Below are 23,076 nucleotides of genomic sequence, written 5' to 3'. Positions count from 1 at the left end.
TGAAGGCAAAAACAGGTTGAGAGTACCAAAGCTTATGTTATCATGATTCATGACCATTACTCAAAGCAAATATAATAAAAACGCAACATGATAACAAAAGCTTGGATTTGACTAGTGCTGGCAATGGTTAGGGTTTGAACTTTACCCTAATTTTATCCGTCGGTTGAAATTTTTTTTAAAATTCTACCTTACTCTACTTGCGAGTTGAGAATCTCTCAATCCTAACTCTATCCACACCTTAAAGTTCTAAACTCTACCCGACCCTATCCGCAGAAAAATAAAAAATTTTCAAACAAACATAAAATTTAACCATTCCAAATTTCATACATATTAATAAAATATAACTCTACTCACACCTTAAAGTTCTAAACCCTACTCAGAAAAATAAAAAATTTTCAAGCAAACATAAATTTTAACCATTTCAAATTTCTTACATATTAATAAAATAAAAAAATTAAATTCAAATTAAAATTAAAAACAATAAAATCTTAAAAAAATCTAACATAAATTGCCAGCCCTAGATTTGAGTCCTATATCATGAGCATGTTGATAGTAAGAAAGTTATGGTAACAACCATTTGGATCATTTCTTGGATTCTAGTGTTCCCTTCCCCAAATAATGGAAATTATTCATCCAAGTGTGGTAATCTCTCACTTCTGACTCTACAATCATTCCCGATTTAGAAGAGTTATATTCCTTCACCAACAACTTCACAAAAGCCCAACAATATAGGTTGTAAGTTTGTAACTTGCATCAAATAATTTAGAATGTTAAATCCACAATAGTTTACAATTTAGTCTTTAGCCTCAATCACTATATAGTCAACTCTCGTTTTAACGACCTACAAATGGTACTATACTCATTAAATTGGAACTGTTTCCGTCTAACTTGCTATTCATATTTCAAAATTTTCAAAATTCAAGAAAGTGGAAACTCAGATGAAGTTGACTTCACGTGAAGTTGATACCTGAGAGCCGTTAGATGATTTGACTAAATTTTCATCCAACGGCTTTCAGATATCAACTTCACATAAAGTCAACTTCACTTGAGTTTTTACCATTCAAGAAGCAACTCCAAAAATGAAAAATGTGCAAACTCCTACTTAGCACATTCTAGATTTTAGTTTTACTTTATATAACAATAAGAAGCTCTTCAGTCGACTTCAGTAATCTTCTATTGACTACTGAATATTCTATTCTATATCTTCAATCAAAAGGGAACAGCAGATAACATACTAAACCAAACTAATATCATATAAAAATTATTTTCTTGGCAGAAACAATTCGAAGAAAGAATAGAAGAGAAAAATCACAGGAAACTTATAGTTTTTTCTAATAATACGAGCACAATACATCCCATGAATAGCACAATAATACCACCAAACTACCAGAGTGACAATTAAGGTAGCGTTTGGTGGAGAGACAGAAACAGAAAGATTGAGATTGAGAGATAGAGATTAAGAGATACAGATTAAAATAAATTTTAGTATTCTGTTTGGTGCAAAGTAAGAGATAGAAATTGAAACAAAAATGAAACTCTAATTTAATTTGCACAAAGGCTAAAATTTGAATTAATTAATTGAAATGAATATATTTTAGGTATAAAATGTTATTAAAGTTTTAGTCTTTATCTCTAAAAATTTTAGTCTCCTGTGTCCTTACTTTTTAAAAGTACTAAAATTTTTGAACAGAGACAGAAATTTTAGTACCAATCTCTGAACCAATAAACATAATACTGAATCTCAGTCTCTCAATCTCTGTCTTAGTACCTCAAAACAAACCCTACTTACTGACTCCTTTAGAAGGCAATTTTTGACAACATGATGAAGACCAAAACCAAAATAAAAACGTGTTGATAAAAACTAAAAAGCACATGGTGTGCTTGTCCTCTTTTTCAACAACTGCAAAAAAGCTACATATGTTAAGGGAAATAAACAGATCATCCTTATTTTCTACGCATCAAAATCACATGAATATATATTTATTCAGAAAAAAGGAGAAAGGTAGTATCATCGATAAAAGGGAAGAAAATTACAAAAATGCTTATTTAATATTTAATATATGTTTTGTATTTAATATTCACACCATATTTTTGGTCGGTAAATTCAAACTTTTTGAAATTTACATAATTGTATACTCATATGACTCTATTAACCAAAGATTATGTTAAAGATAAGGTCATCTAAAAATTCTATAAGTAAATTTTGTTAGTGTGTTCTTTTTTTAGAGTATTATTGGTCATCTTAAAGGAGGATTTAGGCTGGACAAGAGTACATCCTATAATGTTTTAGTTGTTAAAGAGTTGCTATATTTTATGAATAAGATAAAATCCAAAAAAAGAGTTATGACTTTCAAAATTAATTTAAAAAAAATCTATGATATGGTGGATAGGAATTTTTTTTAGAGCAAACATTAAGATTTTTTTGGGTTTTTTCTGGTTACAGTAACACTCATCATGTCATGTATTCAGTCTTTTTTTATTGTTTTTATTTTAGCAAAAAAATTTGTGTTGTGTAGGCAAATTATTTTTTATATTTGGATTGAAACGGTATTTTTTAAAATCATGGATTATAAAGGTGTTATTCTCAAAAATATAAATTTTTTTATTTAAAATTGTAAAAATCAAATCTTTTGATTGTTTTAAAATAAAAATTAGACCATTAGATTTGTTATGAAGAAAAATTGAACCCTAAATTTATGACTTTTTTTAATCACAATAAACAAATAAGATTCTCCGATTTGATATTAAAAAATTTTTAAAAATCATCTTGCAAATATAATCGGTAGGTCCGATTACTGATTCTCATATCAAAATAAAAATACATACACAACCAATAAAATTTAATTGTACACATTTCTTTTCCATAATGAAAAATTTTAGCTGTGTTGTGTATGGAACGACCAAGATATTTTATACATGTTTTAACATTTGTGACATGAAGAAATCAAATATTTTTTAAAAGTTATTAGTTTATTCTGATATATTTTTATTCTTGTTTATTTAGTTAATAGATTGAATTTTATGTTCGTGGGTTTTAGGATTTTCTTTGTTTTAATTTTTTGGTTTCGTGATAAAATCATGGTATGAAAAGTGAGATTGAGTGAGTCCATCTCTTATTGCATGAGAAATTGGGTAGAAAGTTGAAGAGTCATTTCGATTTAATTCTCAAACTATAGTGTGAATAAGTTAGGTTGAAAAGACTCTTTCTTGTTTGCATCAAAAAATTAGATAAAAAATAAAGTAATTCTCTATATATTCAATTTCAATCTATTCCTTTTATTTTTTATTTCAATTTTAACATCTTGAGAAGCTAGTTTAAACTTTTTTTCGGTAGCCAAACAAGTTATGAGTCCAATTGTTGGATGGCAAATATCAATCATCTCTATATGATTATTTTGGTTGTCCTGAGAACAAGGACTCTCCCATTTAGAGGAGTCTTTGCAAAGTTTAGGAAGTGTTGAAGGATGAATTTGCTTGGTGTATTAAAAATTTGAACCGGAATTTTTTGTTTCTAGCTAGAGGGGAGAATGGTAGTTATCTAATGAGATGAATTAAATTCACATTTCTGATTCTAACCTCCAGATACACGATATCTGGTTGGTTGGTAGGTGGTATTTGGATACTATTTATTCTCCTTTATCTCAAAATCTGATAGTATTCTTTCTTACAATCCAGATGTGCAAATAAGTTCGAAAGTGGGTTGGTATTGGTTTGGGTCTGCGGCCAAAGTCTATGACTCACGCAATGGTTACTTGTGGTTGTGTAAGTAGCTGTTTGGTTTGGAGGAGCGGGAGAATTGGCTTTGGTTTTGACGCTAGCTTGTTCCGAAAAACACAAATTTTTTGCTTGGTTGTGTCTTATGGAGGCTCTTCCTATTGCAAGTTTTCGCTTCAGAAGAGAGATGTCGTCATTGGATAAGTGCCCACCAATATGTCTTTCTAGCCAAGAATCGGTTTTACATTGTATTTGGGATTGTCCAAAAGCTCAACTTGTATGGTATAGATTGGATATTTCTTGTCATCCTCTGTACTTGACGAACTGCTTCTTGTATCCTAGCAGAGAGCATCTGTTTAGGTTCTTTTCAAAACTTTGGTGGATATGGCGAATAAGGAATAATGACATATTTAATCCTCATGCGACTTGGCCTCCGAAAAAAATGATTTGTCTGGCATTAACTTCAAAAACAGAGCTTAGCAATATTTTTGAATTACGACGTATGTCCATTCTCTCTATTCTAAATAATTTTTGGAATTTCCCATTCATTGGTGTTTTTAAGATTAATTGTGATGCTAGTTATCCTGATTCGGGTAATAGTGTTGATTTTACTTGCGTTATTAGATATTATAATGGGAGTTGACAAATGAGGTGTTTGGGAATTATTAGAAGTAATAGTATTCTTTAAGGGGAATTGTTTGCTATTTGGAGAGGATATCTCTTAATCTGAGATGTGGGTCAACGAGATATTATTTGTGAGACGAATTGTGTGGAAGTGTTTAATCTTGTTACTAATCACCAAGATAGTTTTAGATTGATTGATCCGTTCGCACTCAAAATAAGGGATATCATGCGTTAGAATTGTCATATTAATTTTTGTTTAATTATGAGAGATGCAAACACAATGGCAGACACCATAATAAAAATGACAATGAGATTACAATTTTATCATGTGGTGTTCCTTTCTTCTTAAAAAGAATTTAAGAATAATCTTAAAAAGACCGTCCTTCTATTTAAATAATTTTTTTATTTTTTATTTTACTTTTTTTTATTTAATTTATTTAAATAAAAAAAATTAATGTCATTTTGTTATTTTTGTATCAGCTAATGTGTGGTTTGATTGCAATCGGTTGTCCTTTGGTGGTAAATTGCTGGTTGGAGTCTGATCTTTGGCTGTTCGTGTTCGAATCTCCGCACCTGATTTTGGTGACTTTAACCTTTTTTTTGAACCCTGACTTGTCCAAAATACGATTTTATTATGCTAAATTGTGATGGTTGTGTCTTTAATAGTATTAGCAAGACTGACTTTGAGTGTTTCGGTGGATGGCTGTGGGAATGTTTCGATGTAGTGCTAAAAACTAACATGATTTAATCGATTATATATGTTAAATTTTAATTATTAAAAAATATCTTTAAAATAATACGTTTTAAAGATCTTTATTTAAGTACTTCTCTATCTGAATGCTTATTCTTTTATTATGCATGCGAAGTTGCCAAAATGTCGTGTTAAAATAGACATTTTTAGTAAAATCGTAAAAAGATTTGACAATCTCAATCACACTAATTTAACATGAATTTGTGTTTGTCGCCAGCTGTATGTTCTAATTCGATAAGTCAATGACCAATTTATTACGGATTAAAATTTATTTAAGAGTCTATCATTGGCTACTAGATTATTATATATATACAAGTGTAATTATTCGTGCCATGCACGTGATAAGATTGAAATTATAATTTTAAATTATTTTTTAAAATTAATTTAAATTATAATAATTTAACTAATAAAAAATTAATATGTTATGCATTATTTGTTTTTTTAATTTAGTATTAATTAGATTAATTCTAAAATAGTTATTAATCGATTTTAATAATCTACTTTTTTCAATAAATCAGACATATATAATGAATGTGATCATAAATAATATAATAATACATAAATCTACCCACAAACATATTGGCTATTATCACACTCTAAAACAAATTAAATATAAAGGCTATTAGCACGCACTTATAAATCTATAAAATCGCACTGTCTTTAATTCGTGTAAGAGTTTATTTATCAAATAAACTTAAAATATAAACAAAAAATATTTATAAAATAGACCTAGCATCACTTGAAAAAATCATGAAAAATAATCAACTTACCTTATCATCCATAAAAATCATTTCTATGTAAGTCGTGTTGTTCTTGTCAAATTTGGATAAGACTTTTCATAACCATATAATTCTTGCCTTTATTTTTCAAACTTTTTCATTACATAATCTATCATAGGTAATACTGTTGATAGAATCGTAGTTAGTATCCTTTAGGTATGAAAAATAATAAACAGAAAAAGTTCTATGTCTGAGGTACGAATTTTCTAGATGATAAATAATTGTAACAATTCACTATTAATCCTTATATATATATACACACACTAATTATACACGGTAATAGTTAACAATATTTTAAATGGAGATACTTACTCAATATATATGTTATCGACATTAATTATATGCCAATATTTTTAGGAAAGAGCTAAAAAAGGAGATATATAAATATATATAATATTATTGCTATATAGGAAGCATTCATAAATTGCTATATTTTTTATTATGTTATACAACTTAAAATTATACTATCATATTATTATTAATCTTAGATACTTGCTATAATTATATCAAATTTAATTATGAATCTAAATAAATAAAATAGATAACATTCAATATTATTTTTTCTTTTTTACATTCAATATTACTGTAAATATAAAAAGTAAAATAATTAATGAAAAAATATGAGCAGAAAATAAAACATATTAATTAAAATTCAATTTGTTATCTAATTAATTTTGTGTCCATACGATATAACTTTACAAAAATGTTATGAATCACAACCTTTTTTATTCTACAAAAAAAAAAACACTATATGTAGCCTTTAGTAGTACAAAAAATAATTATAAAAATTAATTATTGATATTGATATTAATCATAATTGATTATTAATACTCTAATTTTTTAAAATATATTTTACCTTTTTAAAATATAATACATGTACCGTGTAGACTTTATTATTATTATTATTATTGTTGTTGTTGTTGTTGTTGTTGTCAAATTAAATAGGTCACTATTAATGTGTGCATCAATTATCTCCTAATAAAATTATTGCACTTGAATTAGAATTAAAACTATATTAATTAATATAATTAGAATGATTAAAAATATCGATGATTTATAAATAGTTTAATAATGCATTAAATATTAATTTAATATAATTATAATAAAAATATTTTCTTAAATTAATATAATCATGTATTATTCATGAGCTAATTGTAATATAATTAAAATAAATTTATTTGAGAAAAAAATTTATGTATAATTTTCAGAAATTATAATAATTTTTTATTTATATATACGTATATATTAATTTTGTTAAATAATTATATATATATATAATTATATACATATACAAAAATAAAAAATATATGAATTATATTTTGTTAAACTCCATGTTACCAACTATTAAAAATATTTAAATCACATGTATTAATTTTTTTGTGATATATATGTGATTATTTTTTATTCTACAATTGTGCAATAATATTTTTTATAATATTATTGCTATATATGAAGCAGCTTTATATTACTATAATTATATCAAATTTAATTATGACTGTAAATAAATAAAATAGGAAACAATCAAAACTAATTTTTTATAGTCAAAATTTACTGTAAATATTAAAAATAAAATCACTAATAATTAAAAATTTGAGTAGAAAATAAAAATCTATAAACTAAATTCAATTTGTTAACTAATTAATTTTATATTCATATATTATTATTATTATTATTATTATATATTGATTAAAACTATGAATACATATTAATAAAATTATTACATACAAATAAGAATTAGAGCTATATCTGGCACCACTTCATTTTTGTCAAATATAATGAAAATACAAATAAAGAAATAAAGGATAAAAATAAACTTAAATAATATATCTGGCACCACTTCATTTTATTAATTATTAAATTATTTAAAAATAGTACATCCACAAAAAATACTCATAATATATAAATTGAGGCAATAATTTAAAATTTTCTAATTATAATTTAATCAAATACTAATATTAAAACCAAATTACTTAAACAATATTGAATCTATTCTAGTTCTTAGTCACGTATAATATAGAGTCATTCTCGTAACGATAACCAACTGAAATAACATCGTAAATATCAACATTTAGAATTCGTGCAAATTCAAACCATCCTCTTGTTAAATAAGCTTCATCATCCGCTATCCATACAATGCGACAAGGTATAGAATTGCCACACCGAGAAATTAAACTAACACTTATTTCTCTCAATGGCATTGCATGAATGCAAAAGAAAGCCGGTAATTTCTGAAAAAATCACCATATGCTATAAAATTATTCTAATAATGAACAACTTAAAATAAGAAAATTTAAATATATTACCAATCGTTGAAATTGCATATCCGAGTTTGTCACGAATTTAGCAAAACTGAACTTAAACCGAGAGAATTCAATCTCATTATGTGCTCCACTTTGAAGATTTTCGGACAGACGTAAAAAGTATGGAGGGGATGGAACTTGAACTTGCCCTATAAAATTTTGTGGATGTAATTCCTCAATCAAAAATCGAGCTCTTCCTAAGAAAGCTAACTTTAATCACATTCCATTAGGTTGGTCATAATAGGTGAGTAAATCCAACCATCATTCGATAAAGTAGAGATTATTGCCCATTTTTTTGAACGCTTACATCCATATAGTTGGAACCTGAATCAGTGAAGACAACTCGATGAGGTATTTCATGGATGTGATGCATTGTAAACGATTGTGGTAAAAGACAATCGAACTGGAACATTAGACGATAAGAATAACTTAGAGTAACAACAATTAATAAATTATTAAAAGCATAATATAATAGAATGAGTATATGAAAAATATTATAAAAAATTATAAATTGTACCTTAAAAGGATCAACTTCAATAAAAAACGAGGAATACATTCTTATTCTATGAAGTAGTAAAAAAATACTAAATATAAAATTATGAGCTGACTCTCAAATTTAGATTCATGTACCATAGAAAAATACTATTTATAGACCCTAGTAAAACAAAAATAAATATGTAAATTACTTATTATTAAGGTAATTTTTTATTATGTACAGTAATTACGCATTATAATTGATAAGTAGTTTAATAGTGCTTAAATATTGATTTGATATAATTATAATGAAGATAGGTTCCTAAATTAGTATAATTATATATTATTCATTAAATATTAATTATAATATAATTATAATAAAAGTATTTTTTATAAAATAATTTAGAATAGATAAAAAATTTTATTCGTTTTGGAGGAAAAATAGACTCACGAGATATCAACACGTCACTCTTATTAACTCACTCTTATTAACTGGGAAAAAATTCAATTTTAATATATTAAGTAGATAGATAAAATAAAATTCGAACCCTCAGTGAATGAGTGAATTTACCACCCCAACACTTATTAAATCAACGAGTGAATTTACCACTCAATGTGTCAATCAACACAAGTTGATTTAATTCAACATGAATCTAATTTAGTGGCTGATCTACTTAAACGAGAAGAAGCTTGGTCTCAATTTACTTATACGAGTTTCATTAAGAACCAACTAAAAATGTAACCAAATAAAACCAACTAATTGAAAAACAAATTCGTTACTAAAAATAATAAAAAATAACCCCGTTATTTTAATTTAGAATTTTAAAGTTAGAAATAAAATGAAATTCTTGAATTAAGTTATATTATAGTTAATTTCCTAGATTTTTTCCACTTATCTTGATTTATATTGATTGATTATCTGGTGGTAAAGATTTATTTCCCTTATGCAAAGGAATCTAGCTAGTTCCTTTTTATTTAAAAAAAATTGCTAGTGTTATAATCCGGTAAAAAGATTTTTGGGACTTTTTGGTAGAGACACTTAAGAAAGTAAGAAAGTAAGAATCACGTTTTATTTTGTTCCCCTTTATGGTCTTATATTATTCCGCGTAAATATTTTCCCCGAGCTTTAATTATTGAAGTTGAAGGTGAAGGTGCAGTAGTTGTACTCCACCCTCACATGTTATTTTCATTCCCCCAATATTCCCCATTCCACAGGTTTCACTCTATATAACTAAAACCCTTGCACAATAATATCTCTTCATATCTTTTATTGTCTTGTAAGTTATTATAATAACTCCACATGGTGATGATGACACAATCAGAGAAAGTGAAGAACGATGAGGGAGTAGCGGCAAAGCAAGAAAGAACCACCGTTGACTCTGTGGAAGAGACTACTGTTGCTGCCGACAGGTCTTCTCCACAGCCACAAGAAACTACCCATCAGGCGCCACACGATAATGATTCCCAGAACCAAGAGGTTAGGATATTGCAACTTGCTCCTTCATTATGTGCTTTTTTCTACCTACTAATTTTTATATTTTTATTTTCATTTCCACGATTGAAGAGGATTTAGGCTATTTTTTTATTTTTTTTAAAATTAAGAATAAAATTTTTATGCGAAGATAGAAAAATTATGTTATTTGAGTTATATCTAGTTGACATACTATTCTTTAGTTTACAGATAATATTTTTATTTTTTTTTTCTGAGATTTAAGTCGCAAGACTCCTTAGTCCTGCCAGAGTAGATTCGACTCATAATCTTGCAAACAAATCCACTTAAATTTAATTAATTTCTATTAAAAAGAACTCCTATTGAATTTCTCTGTTTAATTAGTTACTGCGTGTTTGTCAAGTTTATTGCGACTATTTAAGAGATTCTCAAGTTATAATATACCGGCTTTGTTTGGAGAGTGGGGATAGGATATGATGGTCCCCAACGTTTGGATCATATTATATATATATAATTTATATGATATAAAATTAATAAACAAGTATTGTATTGTGGAAGTTTCACAATATTATTAAAGTTAAATTTCTAAACTAACCATTTCAAAATTATTTACACTTAATACTTTTTTTTTGGGTTACATTACACTCAACTTAATTGATTTGACCCAGATTGATCTAATCATTATAGTATGTTAGATAGGAAAAATGTCAAGTGTATTAGAACACTGGTATTTTAGTTATTTTAATGGTTAATCTAAATTATAAAAAATATATATTAATTAAAATTAACAGTTAAAATAATTAGAATATCAGTATTTTTGATACATTTAAAATTTTTCCTATTAGATATATTGATTTATAGAATACACCAAAATATAAAAAAATAAATAAAAAATAACAGATACAAAATTCAACCCATATTATATATTCACGTATAAAAAATAAATTAAATGATTTACACGAAAATATTCTTAGTATGAATTTTAGGCTTTTAGCCTCCCTCGTCCCCTATATATATATATATATATATTGTTCAGCTCCACTTAACGAGAAAAGTACATTTGACCACCCAATTTTAATATTAAAAATGTTAGTTTTATATTAAAATCAGTTATTAAAATTAATTATTAATGTATTTATATTTAAATATATATAAAATTTATTTTATTTTTAATATATATTTATATTTTATATTAATAACTAATGTATAATTAGCATAACTTTTAAGATATACTTTTTTTTATTTGGTGTATGTAGGCAATCAGCGTTATTTCCTTTTTTTCCGTAGAAATTAGATAAAAAATAAAATATATTTTTATTTTAAATTTTTTTAAAATTTATTTTAATTTTATTTTAAAATTTGTTTATTTATATCAAATATATTTTTGAGAGTTAAATTTTTAAAAAATTTAAGATCAATCTAATAATAATACAAAAAAATTATATCTAATTTATTTGTGTTAAAAATTATTTTTGTAAAATTATTATTAAATTATTTTTAAATTTTAAAAATTAACTATAAATGGTATATTTGATGTAAATAAAAATGTATATGATAAAGTTAAAATAAAATAAAATTTTAAAATAATTTTAAAATTTTTAATAAAAAATATATTTTACTCTTAAATAAAAGTGTCTAAAGATATTTTTTGATACTTTAAAATGCCTAAATATAAAATATGAACTTTATATGAATGCACATAATTGTTTATTTTCTTAACATTCATTGTGGATTGAATTAGTAGAGTTTATGGAAGTTTTCTTTAATTTGTATTGGACAAGGTACAACCCATGGGACATGTCAAAAGGAAGAAAAAAATATATTAAAATAAAAAAGTTGATAAAACAATAAATAATATATTTATTTAAAAAATTATAATTTTTATTACCCGAAAAATTCACTATTTTATTTAAAAACAATTTAAATACTTTATTAATATTCTTTTTTAGAAGAATTTAATTAAAAAAATAATCTAATTCAGATAATGATATACACGATATTAATTATTTTAAATTATAGAATTTAGATAAATTTATTAATTAAAAAATTTATAAAAAATATTTTTTAATGTATTTATCATATATTAATTAAAATAAAATATTTAAACAGCTCCTATATTAACTAAATCCTAAATTGTATGTGGTCCAGAGTTCAAGTTTTTCCATACCAAATTAGATACTTGTGTCTATGTCAAAGTTGTTATTATAGATATGACAAAGCAGAAAAATATTTGACATTTTGATTTTGACGATGATGATCATTATTATTACTATTATTTAAAACCAAACGTTAAATTTGTTACAGAAAGATATAGTAAGTATCTTTTGTCATTAATAAAATGAACCACGTGGTAAAAATGACGTGGTGTGAATGCAGCCGATATTTGAGATGGTGATATTAATGAAAAAAATAAATATTAAGAGGACCAAATAGAAAAAAAGGAAATGAGAGGTAGGCATAGAAAGATAAATGATAAAGGTCATCTTCAGTGCAAAAGGAAAAAAAAAATTTAAATTTTATCCATTCTTGGAAAAATGATACCGTAAATAATAATAAGTAAAAGAATAATTATAGAATACTAATTTTTAATTAGTTAATATTGAGTAATTTATTATAAATCTATTTTTTAAAATGGTCACTTTTTAAAATTTTAAAATTAGAATTTAGAATATAAAATGTAAAACTAGAAATTAAAAAAATACAATATTAAAAAATTAACTAGTATTAATTAAAATAGGATTAATTTCTTAATTCAATTTAGATTTAATTACATAATGATACATTAGTACTTTTAATTTTTACTATTTATTATTAGTAAATACTAATGGTTTTGGAAAAAAAACTTTAAATTTTAAATTTTAAATTTAAATTATTGATATAAAATATAATAAATAAAGAGTTGTAATTTATTTAATTGACAAAGAATATAGTGTTTCTTCTTTATCTAAGGATGAGTATTTACAATTACGATAAAATTTAAGTTCAGTTTGAGTAAATAGTTTAATTAATTTTTTTAAAAGAAATAATTTAAATAATAAATGTTTATATTAAAAATAATTTATAAATGTATTATTTTATTTTTAGTTTTTTAATTTTAAAAGTATTTATTTAAAAAAATATGATAAAAAAATTTTCATTACGAGAAAAGTATTTTTTTATTTTTTATAAGTATTTAAATAATTTTTTAAAAAATTATAATTTAATTTTAAAAATTATACCAAATATTAATATTACTGGTTTCTATAAATCAAAAATTCAAAAAAAAATAACTTTTAAACTTTCCAAACATGCCCTTATTCATGTGAAGTTGATAAAATTTTTACTAAAAAATTATATATGTCACCAAAAAATAAAAGAAAACTTCTACTTGCACATGCATTCATTCATTGTTCAGAAATCCAAATCACACAAATAATACTCACATGAATAATTGTTGGCTTAGTTAATGAATAATTTAGTGGACAACAAAATCTCTCAGCATAATTTAGTTACCAAACCTGATGAGGAATTTTGGTTTCTTGGGAATTGGGAACACATGAAAAACCCTTGCTTGTTGCACGTGTTTGCATTAAAAAACCGAAGCTTTTGTGCACGTGCCACGGTGTTCTTCTTCAGGTTTTGTTCTTCACCTTTTATTCTCTTTCCGTTCTGCGCTCGGTGTGAAGAAGCAGCCATTTTTTTTAATTGAAATCACACCGCGCACACCGTAGTGTTCATCGCAATCCACAATGGATGATGCTGCTATCTTCTCAACCCTGAAACAATATGTGAATCATTCATGGTTCGTTTTTTCAATTCTGCCTCTCGATTTTCTTCTTTTTCAATGTCCTTGTTTTGTTATATCGGTGACTCTGTTTTCTTGAGTCACAGTTTCTGCTTAGTTTTTAAGTTGTTCTTCGTTGATTGTTTTGTTGCTGTAAGTGAATAGCTTGTTCTAATTATCCAGTGGTCAACTTAGATCTATGTCCGAGATCTCCTTTCTTTTGTGGGTTGATCGAACTTCCTTGAATTTTATTATCTGGTTGTTGTTTCTGTGAATGAATATGCGAAATTTTGCTGGTGAAATTTCCAAAGTTGCATTCTTTTTAATGAAACAAGTTGAAACCGTGTGATGTAAAATAAAAAAAAATATCTCTTTTCTTTTTTAGTTTAATTGCTTTTGCTTTTGATGTTTGTTAAATTGAGAAAAACAACCTTCTTGACTTTTTCTGAGTGCAGAAATTGAGGGCTGCAGCTACTACTAGACAAGCTTCAAGAATGGGAGAGTTCAACAGCAATGTTGAGTATGTCACCGTTGTAGATTTACCTTCCCCAAGGAGAACTCACACCATGAAGAAAGTTTCAATTCTCCCTCTTGTATTCCTAATCTTCTATGAGGTTTCAGGTGGTCCCTTTGGTGTTGAGGACACTGTTCATGCAGCAGGTCCACTCTTGGCCCTTCTTGGTTTTGTAGTTTTCCCATTCATATGGAGCATCCCTGAAGCTTTGATCACTGCTGAGATGGGCACAATGTTCCCGGAAAACAGCGGTTATGTCGTTTGGGTCTCGACTGCGCTGGGTCCCTTTTGGGGGTTTCAGCAGGGTTGGATGAAGTGGCTGAGTGGTGTGATAGACAATGCTTTATATCCTGTTCTGTTTCTTGATTATCTGAAATCTGGAGTCCCTGCATTAGGGGGTGGATTACCTAGAATCCTTGCAACTTGGGGTTTGACAATTGTTCTCACTTTCTTGAACTACAGGGGTTTAACAATTGTAGGATATGTTGCTGTTTTCTTAGGGGTTTTCTCGCTCCTCCCTTTTGTGGTTATGGGGTTTTTGGCAATTCCGGACTTGAAACCTTCGAGATGGACTGTGGTAAACACTAAAGATGTTGATTGGAATTTGTATTTGAATACTTTGTTCTGGAATCTCAATTATTGGGATTCTATAAGTACTCTTTCTGGGGAAGTGCAGAATCCGAAGAAAACTCTTCCAAAAGCTTTGTTTTTCGCCTTGATCCTAGTGGTTCTGGGGTATTTCTTCCCACTTCTGATTGGCACGGGCGCTGTTCCCCTTAATCGAGAGCTGTGGACTGATGGTTACTTCTCGGATATTGCTATGATTCTTGGAGGAGCGTGGTTGAGATGGTGGCTTCAGGCTGCTGCCGCGATGTCAAATATGGGAATGTTTGTTGCTGAAATGAGCAGCGACTCTTTCCAGCTTCTAGGGATGGCCGAGAGAGGAATGTTGCCCGAGTTCTTCAGCAAGAGATCTCGTCATGGAACCCCTCTTGTAGGTATACTTTTCTCTGCCTCTGGTGTAATTCTACTGTCATGGATGAGCTTTCAAGAGATCGTAGCGGCAGAAAACTTCCTGTACTGTTTCGGAATGATTTTGGAGTTTATTGCATTTATATTGTTGAAGATCAAGCACCCCAATGCGTCTCGGCCTTACAAGGTGCCAGGAGGAGCAGCCGGGGCGATCCTCATGTGCATCCCTCCGACCGCATTGATCTGTGTCGTGTTGTATTTTTCCACCCTGAAAGTAATGGTTGTAAGCCTCATTGCTGTGTCAATTGGCCTTGTCTTGCAGCCTTGTATCAAATATGTAGAGAAAAAGAGGTGGTTGAAGTTCTCCCATAGTGCTGATCTCCCAGATCTTGAACATGAGGAGAGCACTCACTCTTTGGTGAATTAATTAACTTATCATGTTTCTAGATTTTTTATTTTTTGACAGTGTTGAGGTTATTTTTTTGAGGTGTTAATGCATTATAGCTTATGCTTTTGGTTCTTTAGCTGTTTAATATGCCACTCCACTAAGAAACTTGTAATTTGATTTGGTTCCCCCCCCCCGCGGGTCATGTTTAGACAAACTGCATGATTGGGTTTGCTTTAGTGTTTGGGAAGAATTTTTTTAGAATAGATAAAAGAAAAATTGTAAGTTATTTTCTTTTACACAAAATAAGGTAATTTAAGTAATACATGTGAATGAGCAAGACAGAAAATTCAACTTATCAGTCCTGTCATTTTAGGGTTTGGTTGATTGGAGGTTGCAAAATTTGGGTGAAAATTCACATGTGATTTTTATGGATAATTTTATTCATCAAATTTATTTATTTATAAAAAATTAGTTCATTTTTATGCTTCAAGGCTCAAGCTAGGGCTGGAAGTGAGTCGAGCTGAGTCGAGCTAGACTAAACTCAAGCTCGGCTCACGAAAATTGAGCTTGGCTCACGGCTCGACTCATTAACAATCGAGCCTATTTCTTAAGCTCAAGCTCGGCTCACCGAAAGCTTACGAGCTGGTTCGAACTCACGAGCTGGCTCAAATAAAAAATAAATAAATACATAATCTATAATTCTATATCAGTAAATTATAACTTATATATTTTAAAAAATATTTGAAAAGATCAATTTTATATATTATTTATGTATTAATAAATTATAATTTTTTATTTATGTCCTATATTAAAATTATATGTAAAAAATAAATATAAATATTAAATAATTAAGATTGTTATAATATATATATATAAATAAAATCGAGCCAGCTCACGAGCTAATAAGCTGAGCTTATCTAAGCTCAAGCTCGACTCATTTAATTTATGAGTTCAATTTCAGGCTCAAGCTTGGCTCACCAACTCACGAACTTAGCTTATCGAGCTGCTAACGACTCGAGTTCGAGCTGGCTCATGAGCTGACTTGACGCCCTAGCTCAAGCAAACTATGCAGGGTTAGAGAATAAAATAGAATTGAAATGGTCATAAATATAATTGTGATGCGTATAAAATTTATCTATTTTTAAAAATAATTATGCTATATAAGTATATATACACTAAAATGAGCTATCAAAATAGAATATATATTAAATTGAGTTAAACTACGTATGTATTTTATACATAAATATATAATAATTCATTTTGATATATAATTAATATTTTTATTTTAAAAAATATAAGTGTTTATAATAATATAACATCTATTGGCTACCTTTCTTTTATAAAATAAATTAATATAACATCTATTTTTTTTTTTAGAATTAGGAGTAAAACTCGAACCGAGATATAACATTTATTTGATCTTTCTCCTTCACAGGTTCACATCAAAATTTAAAAAGAAAAAGAAAAATATTATTCCTATTTATTTTATATTTTTTAACAGTTCAGTAATAAAATAAAATTTCAAATTTTCGCGTGAAGATTTGAAAAGCCCGCCACATATATAGATACCGACAGCGAGCAGAGTTAAAACCTCACAATCTGAAATTCGAAAATTCAGTGAGAGAAATATGAAGAAGGGAAAGAAGACGAAGCTGAGGATGGCCGATTTTCTGAAAACGCCGTCGCCGGTGGCTTCTCCGACGAACGATTCTCCAAAATCGGCGATTTTCAGCAGGCCAACAGCTACTACTTCCAAGGCCGCAGCTAAGAGAGCTGCCGTCGATCTCACCGGCGCTTCTCCGCCTCTCAGCCACAGGCCTCTGAGCAGCATCGCCGACCTCAAGGCCATGGCGTCCGCAGGCGTGGACGATCTCCGGCGCCAAAGCGATCGTTCTCACTCCGAGATCCTCAAGGATCTTGAAGCTTCTCATTCGCGTCTGCACAAGCGCTTGAAGGTTTTACCGTTTTACTTATTTAATTTCGCGCGCTTTTCTCTAATGATCTCACTCTCTTTAATACTGTATAATCATGTTGATGAGATCAATTTATAACATAACAGCTGAAAATTGTTCGAGAACCTGACCATGTGAAATATGAACGAAATTGAAAATCTGTGATGTTATTCACATATTCTTAGAAGTTAAACAGATTAATATGGAATTAGAATGCTTACATTGGTGCCTAGCTAGAACATTCGGAACTAGTATAAGCAGAAATTGAGAGAACAGTTAGATACTCTGGTATATTTGATCAAAGAATGGTAAACCTGTGACAAATTTCTGTGAGTTTGTGATAGATCTTTAGACTAATTATTAATCACATTGCTGTTTTTATTTTGAAATTTTAGATGCAGACTCAAGCATGCCACCAAGTGATGGATGAAGCAGAAAAGGAGTACAAGAAGTTATCCGAACGGATCACTGAAAGCCGTGAGGCAATGAAGGTTTTCACCTCTTTGACTAACGTTATTTGATCTGTGATTTGGAAAAAACTGTTAGAATCGTAACGAGGTCTATGTCCAGGCATCTTATGATGAGTTCATGGCAGAGGCACAGGCCAGCGCATCTCGTGGTATGCGTAGTAAAATTCAATTGCATGTGCTTATATTCTGATTCATGAAAATCTTTTGTACTTTGGTTTATCTACTGCATCATTTTTTTTCTTGGAGCAATTGGTAATTGAATTTAAACTGCAGTTGGAGTTAATTACCTGCCTCATTGTCTATGGTTTAACATATTCGTATTCAGATGTCAATTATTCACACATACACATACATATACTGCTTACATATATCAGATAGTAATTCTCATTCGAAAATTGCAGCATGCAAAACTTCAATCACTGAGCTTTCGCAGTCGTTTGAGAAGGCTATTGACTCTCTTCGAAATCGTTATGGGATTTCGTCAAATTAACAGTCATTTTATAGATTCTGAGTTCTCTAAGGTGAGTATCAATTTCTGATCATGGTTTCTGAGACTATGCCTGGTTGCTATATATCCATTTCATTCTGCCTTCTGATTTGAAACATATAATTGCATTTTGCCTTGAATAATTGTGTGCATATTCAATTGATAGGCTAGCAAGCATCATAAGTATTTTTAACTTGATAATTTGCCTAGTTAATTAAGATCAATAGTGATAATCTTATTATCTGCTTTTTGTTTTTTTTGAGTTTAGTGATTAGCATTTAAAGGTAATGATAATAGAAGAAAAAGTAAAGATGAAGCTGCTAAAAAGGAAAAGGACAAATATATATAGTTACTTTTTTATATTAGAGAGCAAACAGGAAAAATAAAAACCCAACAAGGTTACAGCAAATAAGGGGAAAGGGAAGGATTCCGCAAACAGTCAAACTTATATTTTGCACTTGCAGTAAGAGAAAGATACTGGCGTGTTGCAATAGAATTAGCAACAAAACAACATGCATCCAATGCAGCAATAACACAGTTAAAACTTAGTAGAGTTTTCAATGTGAATGGGTTATTTTCTGACAAAAATATGTGTAATTGTCTCATTTTTGTGTTTTTGGTATAATATACTGTATATAACTATTTAAAGAATTTTACTTCAAGTTATCCTACTAATAATAATGGAGATGTCTCATTGGGAGCAAAAATGATGCACTCCCATGATTTTTAGATTATTGAACGTTCCCACTGTTCTTTCAAGTCTTTGTTCTGGGAGATATTTCTGCATAGCTGTCCGTCCGTTCATATCTAACTTGATCAAACTGCCTAAATTTTGATGCTTAGGAGAGGAACATAAAGCAGCAATCTGGATTATGGTGGCGGCTAGAAGGATACGCCTTGGTTTTCGTTTTGTCAGGCTCACTACTCCTTACTCCTTTGGGCTTAGTCTGTTTTTTTTTTTTTCGACGGGCATGACTCCTTAGTCCTTAGTCCTTATGTATGTGTTATATTTTTCTCTTTAAAAAAAAAAAGAAAATACTCCATTCTCTGTTGAAGCAAAAAATGAGTAAATAATACTGAGATATTTTTATCTGAATGAATTTTGTGAGTAAGTGGCTGCAATTTCTAAATAAGTCGCTTGAAGCGGAATCTTAATACTAAAATTAAGTGACTTCCATTTAGGGTTCCAATTGTCTAGATTGAGTAACCTTTTTCCTTCCACAATTTATTAAAATTTTTATTTGAATTAATATACCACTTACAAGTTAATAATGGACCTATATATGCATGCAGCCATGCAGGAGAGTTTTGGGTAAATGACATGAATAAAACAAATTCATAACAATATTACATAAATATTTTAAAACATAAATAATTATTTTTGTTCTAAATAAATTACATAAATCGTGATAGTTAACAACGAATTAGGTTTTTATATTAAATTGTGGGACGTCATCAAGATTTATCTTAGTGAAAAATACATTAGTAAATCATTTGAGACTTTAGCTATTTAACTTAATTCAAAAAGTTTACATAAATCGTTGAAAGTCATTATCATTTAACTTGACTAAAATGATGTATTTAAATTGTTGAGAAACACAATAATTTAACTTAGTTGAAGTGAGCAGAATGTTTTAATTATGTTTTAGAATGATAATGATGGTGCCAATTGTAAAAAGAAGAAGTAAAATTATTCTTTTTTATTTGAAATGAACAAAATAATTAGAGATTATAAGTGATACAAGTGAAGTAAGTTAAAGTTTAAAAAAAACTAAAGAACATTATAAAATTGACTAAAGTCTAAGTATAATGTTATCAATTACCACTTGATCAACTTAAAAATGATATATATATATATATATATATATATATATATATATATATATATATATATATATATATATAGCATATGAAAGTTTAGAATATCTACTGATAATCTTCGATTAAGGTCAAAATTGAATAAACTAGCTTACTTGTCATCTTTAACTTAGTCAAATAATGAATTGTTATTTAATCATGTGTTAAAAATAAGTTATACATGTTGATAAGATTAAGTTAATATCATATAACTTGATAAAGTTGTATAAGATGAGAGCTTGACAAAATTAAGTTAATCAACTTGGTATTATAATAACTTGAATAAGTGGTGATTTATTTGTTTCTCATATGATTACTTTTAGAAAACTATATATAGATAGTTAAGATATTTATTAATGTATGTCATATTTTGCATAAAATTAATAAGTAAAAATTAGAAAAAAAATTAGTATAATCTTTTATATGTATAATTTATTTGCATAAACTTTTATAATATATAAAAAATATTATAATTTTTTTATATATTTTAAAAGATTATAATTTTACCACTTAATTATATTATTTTTACTAATATCTAAATTTTCGTTCAATTTCATTCATTTTTTATTCACAAATTTTAATTACATTATTTTATTCCTATTAATTTTAGTACCTAACATCAATAAGAGTTAATTATTTCAGATAAGAGTCATACGACTAGATTAAAATGTGTGTATACATTGTTATCATCCTTTTAAGATTTGGTAGATACGACTTTAAAAATTTTGTTGCTTCCATATTTAGATTCTGTGTCAAATAAAAATTATTTGTTGTACATGTTTTTTTTAGTTAAACAATACCTTGTCACTAAGTATTTTTTTATTTGTGTAATTAAACAATTATATAATTACATATTTTTAATTAAATAAACGTATAACATAAATTATATAATTTAATTACACAATATAATCAATTACACAACTTTAAAAGAATACAAAACAAAACCAAAACGAAACAGTGTGTGTGAAGTGAAGCAGCAGAGAGGAACGCGTGGAGATGGGTAAAGGCAACCCACAGAGAGGAAGCACCGGCGACGAGCTTCATACGGCGGCAAGGTCCGGTGATCTCGTCGCTGTTCAGATGATTTTGACTTCAAACCCTTTGGCTGTTAATTCCAGAGACAAGCATTCCAGAACACCGTATCCTCCTCTCATTTATTATCACTACTACTAATAATTGCTAACGGAACCCTAACAATCTGTTCGGTTCCCATGGTAAATTCTCCATTCAATTCGCTTGCTTTGAAGTTTAACTTGTTCTTTCCTGATGATAATTGAATCCATTGCACCATGATTTTCATCCCTTTCCTTTTTGACCTATCTGCATCGAATCGTGGATTAGCTTCCCTAATACCATTGTATTGGAATCTCTGTGGACTTATTGTTTATGCTTTTTATCTTTTTGTTGCAAGAACAGAGTTGTGCTGCATGTTTTATCTGAAAATGATTTGGTACTTTGTTATGTGCTTAATGTGTAATGCCCTATGAACTTGTTATTATGAGGTTAGGGTTGTTTTATTGGCGAGTAAAAATGGGTTGAAATTTTTCATGGAGGTGTTTGATGACTAAAATTACACATGGACTCATGAAGCTCATCAAAGAAAACTTTCACCCAATTTTTTTTCTCTAATTAAAGATACCCTGGGAAGAATTGGAAATAAGTAAGGATGTTTTATATAGGGTAAAATGAATTTGGTTTGTCTTGGAAATCATAGCATTTCCACTTTGTTCCTTTGACAATTAGCTTTGGACCATAGACTTCATTTAGCAGCATTTGCTGGACATTCAGAGATAGTAAGTTATCTGTGCAAGAATAAGGCTGATGTTGGTGCTTCTGCTATGGATGACATGGCTGCAATACACTTTGCTGCTCAGAAGGGGCATTTGGAAGTTGTTAAGGCTCTAGTTGCAGCTGGTGCATCCATCAAGGCTTGTACTCGCAAAGGCATGAATTCATTACACTACGCAGCTCAAGGTTCCCATCTGGAGCTTGTTAGGTACTTGGCCAAGAAAGGGGCGAGTCTTACTGCCAAGACAAGGGCGGGAAAGACCCCTTTGGATCTTGCTAACAATGAAGAAGTCCGCTCGTTTCTGGAGGAATTCGAAAGATCAGCCAAGAACAGAGCATCTAGCAACAAAGATAAAGCTGAACAGTCTGATCCAAAAGCATCCACGTTGGAATCAGAAGATAATTCAAGTGCCAAACAGCCTGCAGTGGCTGTTGATGAAGAAAACAGTGACAGAGAGAAGACAGAGACTAATGAGGATGACGAAAATAGTGATAGAGAGAAGAGGAAGGCTAACGAAGAGGATGCAAGAGAAGACTCATCACAATCAAAGAGGGCAAAAGTTAAGTTGAGCCATCTCCAAAGTTCAGATGATATCCAAGAAGAAGAAGAAGAAGACATGTAGGTTGGCAGAGGCATAGTGTAGTAGAAAGGAAGTTTTATTATATTAGTCTGTAATAGTATCTGACATAGAATCTCTTTTTTTTTTTTTAAATTAGACAGACTTAGACCTTCTATTGACTGTTTATTAATATACTATTAATACAATTATATATCATCTTGAGAATTTTTTCA

At 28.5% G+C, this 23,076-nt stretch overlaps 3 protein-coding genes across 5 annotated transcripts; all 3 read left to right on the top strand.

The window, feature by feature from the left end:
• Nucleotides 1–9,669: 9,669 nt before the first annotated feature.
• Nucleotides 9,670–15,861, top strand: LOC112800136 (probable polyamine transporter At1g31830). Of its 3 annotated transcripts, XM_025842234.3 has the most exons (3): nucleotides 9,670–9,857; nucleotides 9,965–10,119; nucleotides 14,311–15,861. In XM_025842234.3, the coding sequence occupies exon 3, from the start codon at nucleotides 14,350–14,352 to the stop codon at nucleotides 15,766–15,768; it is 1,419 nt and encodes a 472-aa protein (XP_025698019.1). In that variant the 5' UTR covers nucleotides 9,670–9,857; nucleotides 9,965–10,119; nucleotides 14,311–14,349; the 3' UTR covers nucleotides 15,769–15,861. The 3 variants fall into 3 exon arrangements, with proteins under 3 accessions (XP_025698019.1, XP_025698017.1, XP_025698018.1); XM_025842232.2 differs by having other exon boundaries at nucleotides 9,805–10,119; XM_025842233.2 differs by lacking the exons at nucleotides 9,670–9,857; nucleotides 9,965–10,119 and adding an exon at nucleotides 13,473–13,873.
• A 1,446-nt stretch (nucleotides 15,862–17,307) lies between these two features.
• Nucleotides 17,308–19,782, top strand: LOC112804074 (uncharacterized). The gene is made up of 5 exons (XM_025847506.3): nucleotides 17,308–17,684; nucleotides 18,077–18,172; nucleotides 18,252–18,300; nucleotides 18,553–18,672; nucleotides 19,482–19,782. Exons 1-4 carry the CDS (start codon nucleotides 17,358–17,360, stop codon nucleotides 18,639–18,641), a joined length of 561 nt encoding a protein of 186 aa, XP_025703291.1. The 5' UTR covers nucleotides 17,308–17,357; the 3' UTR covers nucleotides 18,642–18,672; nucleotides 19,482–19,782.
• Nucleotides 19,783–21,264: 1,482 nt separating this feature from the next.
• LOC112800135 (uncharacterized) lies at nucleotides 21,265–23,076 on the top strand. The gene is made up of 2 exons (XM_025842231.2): nucleotides 21,265–21,634; nucleotides 22,252–23,076. The coding sequence occupies exons 1-2, from the start codon at nucleotides 21,492–21,494 to the stop codon at nucleotides 22,904–22,906; spliced, it is 798 nt and encodes a 265-aa protein (XP_025698016.1). The 5' UTR covers nucleotides 21,265–21,491; the 3' UTR covers nucleotides 22,907–23,076.

Source organism: Arachis hypogaea, chromosome 5, assembly GCF_003086295.3.
Source record: "Arachis hypogaea cultivar Tifrunner chromosome 5, arahy.Tifrunner.gnm2.J5K5, whole genome shotgun sequence".
NCBI lineage: Eukaryota > Viridiplantae > Streptophyta > Magnoliopsida > Fabales > Fabaceae > Arachis > Arachis hypogaea.
The sequence above is the reverse complement of the archived record's forward strand: the minus strand, read 5'-3'. Positions and strand labels throughout refer to the sequence as shown.